Here is a 12,107-nt window from a genome sequence, read left to right as displayed (position 1 = left end):
GGGGAAACCACGGAAGGGGATAACATTTAAAATGTAAATAAATAAAATATCTAATAAAAAAAGAATTACTTCCCCCAAAATAAAATAAAATAAAGGTCACCAAAAAAAGATAAATGTATTCCTGATTATATAAACTAATAAACATTTAATTATTTATATGCCTATGTACTTGGGGTCAAGTAAACATTTCTCTGGGTAAAATGAATCACGGTAGATAAACATTCAGAAATCCTGCTCTACCCTGAGCAGATCCAGCCTGTGTGTGCTCACTGCTTCATGTGTACCCCAGCTGTTGGGCCTAGCACACCAAAGCTGTTCCCTGTATATATGAACTAAGCTTAAGTACCTTGTGAATGAGAATGGCAAGCCCTAGTAGCTCTCAGTCTGTCTGTGTCATAGGGTTCTAAGAATCCAGGGAAGAAACAGAAGGCCATAGTGATCTAGCAGCATGTATTAAGACAGCCCCTGTGCCAGTGATGATATGGTACTCCCCATTATCATTATATCAGGTACCCCCATGACTCTGGAAGGGGTTCTCTAAAGATTTCTTACAGATTTGGACATTGAAGCTTAGTGAGGCCCATCACACAGCTCAGAAGTTGCAATGTTAGGTGTTGAACCCAACACTTCAGATTCTAGAGTCCTGTTCTTAAATGCTACATTAAAGGATCTTATGAACGGCTGTTCCCTGTTCCAATGCAGAACAGAGTAGAGTCCTCAAGTAAAAACTACAAATACATCTACACAGAGGAGGTCAGGTTCAGCTGTCCCTGAGCTTAGGCTCCACCTTCAGGACAGCGCTGTGGAGCTCCACATGAACTTTAAACAGGTATGCACTATTCTTCCCTGCTCTGTTCTCTTCCCTGCCCTAAAGAAGGTTTTCTTTTAACAGCATGGCCCTTATAGGAGTCCTCACAGATCTAGTATTCCAGTGGCCATCCTAAGACCACTGTGTCATTCTGTGAAAGGCAAAAAAGAAAGTTAAGTGCCATCTCTAGAGGCACCAACCACTCTACGACCTGCCAGGCTTCTGACAGGCGACCCCTTACCCTCCACCCAATGAATGGATCCCACTTCATCCACCATGCAAGCCTCAGGCTCTGGCACAAGTTTCCTTTCCCCAGTTATGGGGAGACTTGAAGAACATAAAAATCTTCATTTGAATCGCACAGCTGGCTCTGTCCTCCAACAGGTCCCCAGATACGACTATGAGAAGTTGTCCATCCTACCAAGTCCCCTAGCCAGGATGTGCCAGGTCCAAGCTATAGTCAGATGTTTTCTATACACTAGTCTTATACCAGCAGATGCTCCAAAGCTGAGCAAGAGAAACTCTCAGCCCTAACAAAGCTCATTAACACCTCAAACAGGCGAGATAGCACCAATAGTCAAATCTGGAAATGACCCTAAAGGTAGCCAATGTTTAAGATCCATCAAGAAGCCAAGTGGGACCCTAAGCTCCTGTCTACACTGTCTCTTTTCATCCTGCCCACAGTACTATGAAAGAAGGACTATTACTACTTCCAGATGAAGAAACTTCTGCCAGGGGAAAACACATGGTTAGTACATAGCAGAGCTGTCACTCAAACCCAGACCTCCAGGGCCCAAAGTCTTAGCTTCACTAAACACCAGGATGTCATCAAGAAGCTGTGAAACAGTAGCCCATGATCATGGAAAATGGAGCCTGACCTCGCCTGGGAATATTTACACAAAGGAAATAGCATTTACCCTGTTCTCACAGGAGAGGAGCTGACCAAAATGACAAGAGTCGGATGATTTCTATGCAGAGGGGGACGTGATGTTCAAAGGCCAAGAGGACCAAATTAGTAACATAGCAAAGGCTGCACTGACTGACGCAGGAGGCCTGTGACACGGCAAGGAAGGGGTCTGAAGAGACAAACTGGCCCCAGATCAAAGACCTTGAGTGCAGTAAGTTTAGGAATTCGATTTAGCCCTGGGCACATTTGGAGCCACTGATGGCATTTTCAGGCAGAGGAGTAGCTTGTGGTGAAATGAGTCAGGAAGAGGAGGAGAAAAGTGGGGTTAAATACCAGTCAGGAGGCTGCATGAGAGGCAGTGCTGATGGAAGAGAGAAAAGAGCCTGAACAACAGTTTCTGGGGATGGACAAAAAAGCAGCTGACCCAGGAGGAAAGTGAGGGACATGAGACAGGGAGAAAAGATCAAAATTGTTCCCTGGCTGTTGGGTCCCAGCACTGAAGTTCCCCTGCTGGGACAGGAAACACAGCCAAGCAAGAGCTGGTTTTCATTTTGTTTGGTTGCAGTGTGAGGAGATACCATAATCAGTAGAGGTCACAGGCCACTGCAGAGTAAGGGAACCAAGGCCTACGGAGATGTACATCTGAAAGTCCTCAGGGTCGTCCAGGGAAGAGACCAGGCAAGGTAACACATCCCCTCCCCCAGATGCAGCCCCAGCACCAACTCATCCATGCCCAGCCTTGGTCGCTGTGCAACCACAGAATGTGCTGCTCTCCTCAGAGTCTAAGGGCTGTGGCTCATTACAGTTTGGACTACGTTAGCACTAAACATCCCATAATTGCAGAGCTTGCCTGATGCTCTGTCATTAGCTCTCTGGATCTCTGAGCCCCACCTCTCTATTGGATTTGCTGACTGACCCCAACATAAAATGTCTAGTTAACCAGGGCAGCTCTGGCTATGAGGTGGAGGGCTCCCGCTGCTCTTGCCCACCCTAACTGTCCGTGGTTCAACCTTCCTCAGCCATGAACTTGAAGCTGCCATCTCTCTATGCATGAAATCTGTCCTTTGCAAGTACAGACAACTGATCTGATTACTCACACAGAGGAGAACTGAAAATTGAGGTCAAGGCAGAAGGCCTGGCAATGAGTCACTTTTCTTCATGGTGGAAAATCACCAGTCAGGAGCCTGTAGGGGTCTCTGCTTGAAGAGCCAGAGGAACCGAGCTGGGACTGGGGCTCAGTATTTGCCATATCCGTGATGAACAGAAACCTGGACCTAAGACTATAAAAGCCATTCCTGCATCTGAGAGCAGGTGAAGGGTCCCCCCAGGGCTGGGGTTCCTAGGGGTTCTGCCATGTCCCTGAAGACATCCTGTTTGCCATGTTGCTCCTTTATGCCTCAGACAGAGGCTTTCCTAGACATCTAGAATGAGGTGACTAAGCCCCCAGATCTGGATCTTCTGGAGTCTCGCAGACTGTAAACACAACTCCAGATGCAACCACAGTCTTCCCCACACACCACACTCCCAGGCAGATGATGCTGTTTAGGCTGGAATTATGCAGGGCGGGGTTGGAGGAAGTTACAGGACTTATCTTAAGGAACTCCAGAACCAAGCAATTCATTCCTAACACACTTCTCCAGAACTTCTCTAGGCCAGAGGGAATAGATTACTCACCTGACAAGTGAAGGATTGCCGATGACAGAGCACCTTTTATTATATAATCCTTTAAGGCAGTTTGGTGATCAGAGTTGGGCATTCTACTTTACAGATGTAGAAACGGAGATTTAGAGGCATTGTGTAATCTGTCTAAGACCCCCCCAACCCCCACCAACTGTTTTAATAAACATCCTGGTCACTGTGCTAAGTGCTTGACCCAATCTCAATTGCTCCCTGTAATCCTCAAAGCAAGCCCTTAAAACTACCATCACTGAAACTGATTTGGCCAGTGTCGCACAGAGAGATGAGAACAAATCTCAGAAACTATAAGACCGGAGTCTTGATCTTCTCTATTATGATGAACCCTTGGGTGGGGTCCAGCAATTCAGCTGATGACTCAACCTCTAGGACCCAAAGTCAGCTCCTTCCACTATGCAAATACTGCTCTTATGTTGAATAGTGATGCCTTTGTAAAGCTTAGGACCATCTACAGCCCATGGTGTGCTAGTTACTTCTCAAATCTTTCACCACTCAGTTCTTCCTGAGAAGCAATGGGGTGTGCTAGACTTCAGGGCTGGGTGGTCCTATTATTACATACCTCTGATGATTCTGTAGCAGCCCAGAAAATCTGGAGGGGGGGGGTTACATAAACAGTAGTACTGAGAAAGTACTCCATCAGAATCCTGAGGAGCCTTGGGGTCTCCCCACTTCTTTACTGTCCTCATCCCCATCTTGGATTTCTCCCTTCATTCTCTGAAATCCAGCACTGGGAAAGCCTCTAGGGCTTATCTTTTCCATACCAAAGGTAATGCTATTCCCATCTTGGCAGACCTGTCCCTGGCCTCCAGCTCCTGGTACCAGTTCCTCACTCCTAGCTTATCATTCTGGTACTGTGTATAATGTTCTCCAAAATTCTGGAGTCAATAGTTAGTGGAACACTTACATTTATTCTCTGTTTGGCTCTTTTTAATTTCTTCATACTTCAAGTGGAATTTTCAATTCAAAACCTTCCAGTCTAGAACTTGGATTCCCCCTCTCTCTTTCCTATTTACTGTGCAAAGTGGGTACTCTGTAAATAAATGCTTTTCTACATAACAAGCATTCAGAAATAGTGTGCGAAATTTATCATACACACTGGATCAGGTATTCTAGGATTCTGCAGGAGATACCTGTGATGGCTTAAATAAAAATGTCCACCCCCATAGGCTCAGGTGTTTCAATATTATCTCAAGTAGGTGGCTATTTGAGGAGGCTTAAAATGTATAACCTTGTTGGAAGAGGTATGTCGGAGGCAGAATTTAAGGTTTCGAAGCTCTGAACAATTCCCAGTTCACTCTCTTTTCATACTGCTTGAGGTTCAAGATGTGTGAGGGGTCAGGTCTCAGCTTCCAGCTCTAGCCACTATGTCTTCGACATGCTGCCACGCTGTCTCTGGTATGATGGGCCCTGTCCCTCTGATGGTATCATAAGTCCAAAATAAACCCTTCCTTTTATAAGTTGCCTTGGCCACACTGTTTTATTACAGCAACAGAAAAGTAACTAAGACAATACCAGAGTATGAGCTCCATGAAGCTGGACCCTTTAATTATGCAGATATGTTCCTTCCACCCCAAGCATGCACTACACATGTCATGTGGGAGTCAACAGAGCAGTATGGGAGGAAAGAAAAGGGGTGCTTGACTAGAACTAAGAGATCCCTGTAAGTTTCCTATCCATATAGCACACTCTCAAGTCAGAAAAAGATAGCTCCAGACAGAAGGGGTATCATGTGCCAAGAAGGAAAGGCATGAGATCATGTACTATGGAGGCGGTGAGTTGCGAAGTGTAGCCAAAGGGTAGAGGTGAGCTTGAAAATGACTGGGTAGAATTCAGAGCCTGCTGGAATGCATTTGCCTGTGGCTTTATCAGCTTTATACTCCAGCAAATCAGGGCAAAACATTCTTCCTTAGCATGCATCTAAGTCATACCAAGGAGTGCTATACAAGTAAATAGAGTCCACCCTCAGAGGCTAAAAGGACTATGAAACTAGTGTACTCTACAGTTTCATCCCAGCTACAAGGCAGATGCTAAGCCCCACTGAACATCTCATCGGAGAGACTGAGCAGGCCTCCTGTTAGTCAATGAACTGCTTTCCCAGTTTGTGGCACTAAAGATCATTTTGTTCAAAAAGGGACAAAACCATCCAAAACTCAGCACTGTACTCTCAGAACATTAAATCAAAGAAAGCCTCTGGAGAGTGCACACCATCTCCCATTTCTTGCATGAAAACAATTGAAACTTGGAGAAGGTTTGCCCAAAGACACACAGCAAGTTGGTGGTAGGCTTGCCTCTGGCTCTCAACCCATGCTCCCTGATGCACTGTGCTCTCCCATAGGAGATTCGATGAACAAATTATAGACTTTCTCTTTCCCAATGAACTTAAAAGCCAAGGTTAAAACTATTTCTGAATCATTCTTCTTTAGATTAAAAAAAAAGGGGGGTCTCTCTCTCATCTCTGACTAGTTCAACCAATTAAACCTCTGGCTCCCACTCCAAGGTCTCAAGATAAATAGCTTATCCTTTCCCTCCAAACAGCATTTTCTCTGGAAGAAGAAAAGAAAGAGAGGAGGAAGGGATGGAGAGAGGGAAGAATATGGGAGGGAGGGGGGAAAGGAGAGAAGAAAGGAAGGAAAGAGGGTAGGAGGAAGGGAGGGAAGAAGAAAGTCTAGCATGCTGAAGGCCAAAGAAAAATCCAAGGGAAAAGAACCAAATCCCATTGCTAAGCTGTGTGTGTTAAATTTCTCTTACGTGAAGCTCCCTGAAGAAGGGCTTGCTCATTCATTAACCATCTCTAAGGATTTGGGATGGGGAACATACACACAGGAGTCTGGTTGTGTGTGCCCACGTATGTGAGTGCAGATACTGCCCAAGAATGGGTGACTTTCTTTATCACTCTTTACCTTATTGCCTTGAGACAGGGGGCAATGACCTGAACTAGAAGGTTGCTGTTTGGATAGGCTGGACAGCCCAGGTTGTGCCTGTCTTACCCACCCCCTCCCCAACACACACGCCAATGCTGGGGTTGCAAGCACTATGTGGAATTTTATATGGATGATGAGGGTTCCACCTAAAGTCCTCATACTTGCAGACCAAGCTCTCATACCCACTTAGCCATCTCCTCAAGCCACTAAACAGTGGGTAAACACATTCATCCAACAGCCACTTACAGAGCTCCTATAGTACACATTGTAATCACAGGCAGGAGAACCAAAATAAATGAGATGCCCATCTTGTCCTGTGTGCTGAAGACACTCATGATTGGATAAGGCATCATGTCCCCATCAAGTAAACTCTTAATCTCACTTGAGTAAAGGAAGAAAAAGGATGAAATTATTTCTCTAGAAGAGATCTCTGCCGTAGACAATTGCTGGAGTCTGGGGGTGGGGAATGGGAATGAGCTTATGAAATATAAGCCAGGGGAGAATTGATTCCTCAAAAGTGGGGGAGGCACCTGAAGATGAACCAGCTCTGAGCCTCAATTCCCCAGGCTTGCATTGGAAGGATGAGCTTAGAGGGAACTTGAAGCAACAACATTCAATGCCTTTGTAGCCCCAGTTCCCAGAAGCATACAGGAATTTATATTCAACCTCATCTTAAAAATAACTACTGAATCACTCCTGTCTGCCTTTTCAAGGTCACACACCATGTTGTTGTGGATTTCTCATGGGAAATGGGAGAAGGGAGGGAGCCTAATGTTAGCTTTGATTGGTCTGCCTTTTGGCTTAAACAACAGAAAAACATACAATTATCCCATTGACAATTACAGTCTTTACTCTTCACCACAGTCACAGAAAATGACCCTCAACAGCAGAACAGCAGCCACAGAGCAGAGTGCACATATGTAAGCTATTACTGACTCAGAGACAGGCTGACCTACAGTGGCCCCCACTGGATCTCCATAGTAACCTGGACAACCAGAGGACCACTCATCACTAGCTACAGAGGACCCTGAGCCCTGGTCATCTCAGACTTCTGGTTAAACAGAAATCTCATGGCTTTCTCAAGACAAAGAGATTCATGCTCAGTGAAAGGTGTCAAGAGCTGCAAATCAGACTCAATCAGATGAAAGGGAAGTCACTAGATAGAGTGTGAGTTTCTTGCTGGCAGGAACCATATCCAACAAGGTCATTACTAGTCCTTAGCGACAGTGTACCCTACAAGGTCTGTGATTTACATTCAATAAATATGTGCACAATAATTTCACAGGAGGCCAATAAATGCAGGACTGCTTGCATGGCTGAGTAGGTGATGTATTGCCCCAAGAAAACTGAAAAAAAAATTGTCTTGAGTCTGACCAGACTAAGAGCATCCTGGTTCTGCTACTCAGCAACTCTGGCACCTTCTCAAGCCTCAGTTTCCCCATGGGATGCAGACTCATCATTGTTTCCAGCCTTCTTCTTTACAGAAAGATTTGTTACTGAACTGATGGAAACATCCCATTCTGATGTCTTCAGCTGTGAAACCATCTGTGCATGTCCTCAGAGCCCCTCCTATAACTTCTCTTTATTCAGAGAGAAACTGGACAAAATGTATTTCCTCGAATGGGATGGTTACTGCTGCTGGCCAGTTTGTCTGGGCCTAGAGCAGTGCTTCTCAACTTTCCTCATGCTGTAACATTCAGCTCCTCATGTTGTGGTGACTACCAGCCATTGCATTATTTTATTGCCACTTCATAACTATAGTTTTGCTGTTTTGAATCTGATATGCAGGGTATCTGATATGCAACCCCCAAATGGGTTGCAAACCACAGGTTGAGAGCCACTGGTCTAGAGTGTCCTAGGAAACCAAGCTCTGCCCATGGCTACGGGCAAATTTCTAGATGGGATTGAATGATCTAGGAACACACACCAAAAACATAAGCAGCAGAATCCTATGGGTTTGAAGGAAACAGAGAAAGCAAACTGAGTACCATCATTTATCTCACTGGTTCTCATCCTGTGGGTCACGGCCTCTCAGGAGCAAAACTACCTTTCCACAGGTGTTAAATACCATTGAAAACACAGAGGTTTACGTTACAATTCATAACTAGCAAAAATACAGTTATGAAGAAGCAATGGAAATAATATTATGGTTGGGGGAGCGAACACAACTGAGGAACTATATCAAAGGGTCTCGGAGTTGGGAAGGTTGAAAACTACTTCACTGCTCTAGTCCTGACTACAGACACAATATGATCAGCTACTTCACGTTCCTGCTAACCTGTCTTCCCTTCCATGGTCAGCACCCTCAAACTGTGAGCCAAAATAAACCCTTTCTTCTTTAAGCTGCTTTTTTGTTATTGCTGTTTGTTTGTTCATTTGTTTGCTGTCACAGTAATGAGGAAGTAAGTGATGCTTCCTCAGAGTTTATTTGAGTGAAGCATGACCCTTTTTCCCCAGCCAGCACTCTGACACAGAAGAGGTCACAGGACCGTACTGAGGCAGCATGAGCACTGAGCACTTACACACTGAACATACGCGGGAGACAGAACATCTCCCTGGCTGGTCAGAATGGAAAGACTCCAGTCAGAGAGTGGCTGGTGGCTTCTGAAAATCCCTAGTTTGATCTTACTCTTTCCCCTGAACTTCACTTTGCCTGGTGTGAAGCAGAGGAGCGGTCCCAGCCTACTGGCTTCTATAGTACTCTCCAGTGACAGAGCAAGGTGGGCACTAAAGTGCCAGTCACTTGGACCTGTGAACCACTCTGACTCCAAAGCTCCCAGTGAGGTGAGACGGGCTGACACCACAGAGCCAGCATCAAACACTGACCTTTACAGGGCCTCCCAACATCTGTCCTGGACTTTGAATGCCACCTCAAAGGCTGCTTCACAGAGATAATAGTGATTGCATGACCATGGTGAAAACTCCACGGGCAGCAACAAGCCATAGAACTTTCTGTGTACATGAGTCAATGAGGTGAGGGGGCGTGGTTAAGGCCAGCCCTTTATCTAGCTGTGATGACTATTAGAGAGACCTCTGCGGCGTGTAACAGTAGTCTCTGCTACTGTCTGCCAACAATATAGTATCCAACTGAACAAACAAAGCACTTCCAATATTCTGTAAGCATGAACTGGCTTTCTCTGTGAGCAGAGCCCCAAAGTACAGCCCAGAACATACATGATGGGTCTCCAGGCCCAGTGTTTTGTTTCGTTTTGTTTTTAATCTCTCAGTATTTTCTTTTCTTTCTGTTTCAGTTTTTGTGTTTTGATTTCAAGACAAGAGTTTCTCTGTGGAATCCTGGCTGTCCTGGAACTCACTTTGTAGATCAGGCTGGCCTCAAACTCAGAGATCTACCTGCTTCTACCTCCCTAGTGCTGGGATTAAAAGCATGTGTCACCATGCCCAGTTATCACCCAGTATGTTCAATTAGCTTAGAAATGCTAGGTTAGGAATATGCAAAAGGAAACACACCTCCCTGTCTCTTGGACTGACTTAACTGCCTCATCAGAAGTACATTGTAACTGCTTACACAGGTCACAGATCTTATGCCCAGTCCTAATCCATGGAGTTCCCAGGGTGCCTGCTGGATAAGGCAAGCTAGATTCCTATATCATGTTCATTCAATGTAACTTCTGCTTCCCTTAAAATTTCTGAGGGCATCGGAACTTGGAGAGGGGAAAAGAAAGGTCAGGGTGTAACCAAAGAGACATAAAGGCTACCAAGATCTGACCACACCTTTTATTCTATTCCTAATGAAGAGACCTAACCAACTGAAGAGTTCCTATGTGCCAGCAGGCTTTACCTTGCATCCCGTGTGTGTGTGTTTGTGTGTGTGTGTGTGTGTGTGTGTGTGTGTGTGTGTGTTTTAATTATTGCTGCCTGATGGGGCTAAAGACAAAGCCCTTATGATGATGGTGTGTATAAAGGATCCAAGGCTAACCCAGCTGTCAGAAATCTGGAAAATCAGGTTGCATGGCTCCTCTAGAGACTAAGCCTACATACGTCAGAGTCACCAACTGTCCCAGTGCCTGAGCCTAAAGAATGTCTAGACACATGGGGTCTTCATGTCAGTCGGGGCAGTCACAGAAACAGCTCATCAGGCATAGATCTGGCACCCTGAACTTCCACCCCTGCTCTGGCTCAGACCTCCATGGCCTGCCAAGTCAAACACGAACTTGCAGCTCTGTGTGGACTTTCCAGTGGCACTTCAGGTGGCCCCGCATCTCTCCTCCAGTCTAAATACACTCAAACCTTCTGCCTTTATACACTGCTTAACCACTTCCCTACCTCAGCCCACACCAGTCCATTCAAAGCAACTAGTAGCTCCCAAGGACCAGCTCTCCCACTACTACCTCCCAAGGACCAGCTCTCCCAAAAGTTCTCTTCTGGGTAGGCTAAGCTTCATGACTTACCTCTGCTCTTGCAGAGGAATGGAATCCAGGTGGCGGCCTCCAGGCAGTGCCATCATGTTAATTCCGATCTGCAACAATGCCTGTCCACAGCGGTCCGGACCCTGAAAAGAAAGGCCAGGATGGATCTGTTAAGAGAGGAAGTACAACGCCTTCACTTCTCAAATCTGGGTTATAAGAAGCCAAAGTAGGTGAGAGAGAAGGTCTACTGGGCCTCCTCTTCTGAGCCGATTCACACTCTGATGTCCTCACACAGGTAAGGCGGGACTCAAATGTGACCTTCTTTCCAAATCCCTGGCTACTGTAACCCCCTACTATCTTTCCCTTTGTCCTATTGTCAAATATTTATCCTTTTGATGTGTGACTGACATTGGGACACACAGGCCAGCAAATATTGTACAGGACATATGCATACTTTAAAACCAGCCAATGCACTCCACTTTAAATAACGTCATTTCACTTGAACAGCAAGCGCAGAGCTCCCAGTGTGACCTAAAGCTCAACTCAGGCCATTGAGTCATGACAGAGTAGATTCCTAAGAAAGGTTTTCTTTCTCTAAGCAGGATCACCAGGTGATAGAGACAGTCTCCTGCTAGACTCAGGAAGATAACTCACTTCTACTTCAATAAGAGCATTATACAGTCATAAAGGAGCTAGCTGCTGAACAGAGCTGACGTGCAGAGAAAAGGTGTCTGGGTCCCAGATCACGGACTCTCTGTAGTCTGGCCCACCTCTACACTTCCTACATCTAAGATCATATCTGTTCTTGTCAGCTAAGTGAGTGGACACAAAGGTCTCGGTTCTGTTCAGCCAATAGCGTATGGAGGAAGGAAGTGAATGGTTTAGAGACTTTCTTTTTTCTTTCTTTCTTTCTTTCTTTCTTTTTTTTTTTTTTTTTTTTTTTTTTTTTTTTTTTTTTTTTTTGGTTGTTTGGAGACAGGGTTTCTCTGTGTAGCCCTGGCTGTCCTGGAACTCACGCTGTAGACCAGGCTGGCCTCAAACTCAGAAATCCACCTGCCTCTGCCTCCCAAGTGCTGGGATTAAAGGTGTGTGCCGCCACCTCCCGGCTTGAGACTTTCAATCCTGGAGCTGAGAGTGCACTTGGCTTTCTTGAACCTCACAGTAACATGTTACAGGGTCAGTCTTCCCCCTCGTAAAACTAACTGCCCAGCTGTTGATCTCCTCTGACATCTCCCCTACAGTGAATTTTCTCCATATCCCCTTTCCATTTTCTCCCTGTAAAGTGGGCCTCTAATCCAAGCAGAGAGTGGATAACTACTGCTTTAATAGCAATACTATTACCCTGGTAGATATATCTTACCAGGCAGATCCTTATTGTAGCTCATGGATACACAATTGTGTAGGAACAT

The 12,107-nt window shown here is 45.5% G+C and overlaps 1 protein-coding gene and 1 long non-coding RNA gene across 6 annotated transcripts in view; one reads left to right on the top strand and one right to left on the bottom strand.

The window, feature by feature from the left end:
• Insc (INSC spindle orientation adaptor protein) overlaps window positions 1–11,295 on the bottom strand; it is a 79,565-nt gene extending 68,270 nt beyond the window's left edge. For 2 of the 4 annotated variants that reach the window (XM_031387973.1, XM_031387975.1), the window contains exons 1-2: window positions 11,153–11,295; window positions 10,741–10,841 (exon numbers count right to left, since the gene is read on the bottom strand). In XM_031387973.1, the coding sequence (XP_031243833.1) occupies window positions 10,741–10,796 (56 nt within the window). In that variant the 5' untranslated portion in view covers window positions 10,797–10,841; window positions 11,153–11,295. Of the gene's footprint in view, window positions 1–3,389; window positions 3,511–10,740; window positions 10,858–11,152 lie in introns of those variants that run through there. The other 2 variants (XM_031387972.1, XM_031387974.1) reach the window with 2 other exon arrangements.
• LOC116102831 lies at window positions 458–3,589 on the top strand. Of its 2 annotated transcripts, XR_004123297.1 has the most exons (3): window positions 458–829; window positions 1,493–2,398; window positions 2,735–3,589. It is a non-coding gene; the product is annotated as an uncharacterized LOC116102831 (long non-coding RNA). The 2 variants fall into 2 exon arrangements; XR_004123296.1 differs by having other exon boundaries at window positions 1,493–3,589.
• Window positions 11,296–12,107: the final 812 nt, after the last annotated feature.

Source organism: Mastomys coucha, unplaced genomic scaffold (assembly GCF_008632895.1).
Source record: "Mastomys coucha isolate ucsf_1 unplaced genomic scaffold, UCSF_Mcou_1 pScaffold21, whole genome shotgun sequence".
Taxonomy (NCBI): domain Eukaryota; kingdom Metazoa; phylum Chordata; class Mammalia; order Rodentia; family Muridae; genus Mastomys; species Mastomys coucha.
The sequence above is the reverse complement of the archived record's forward strand: the minus strand, read 5'-3'. Positions and strand labels throughout refer to the sequence as shown.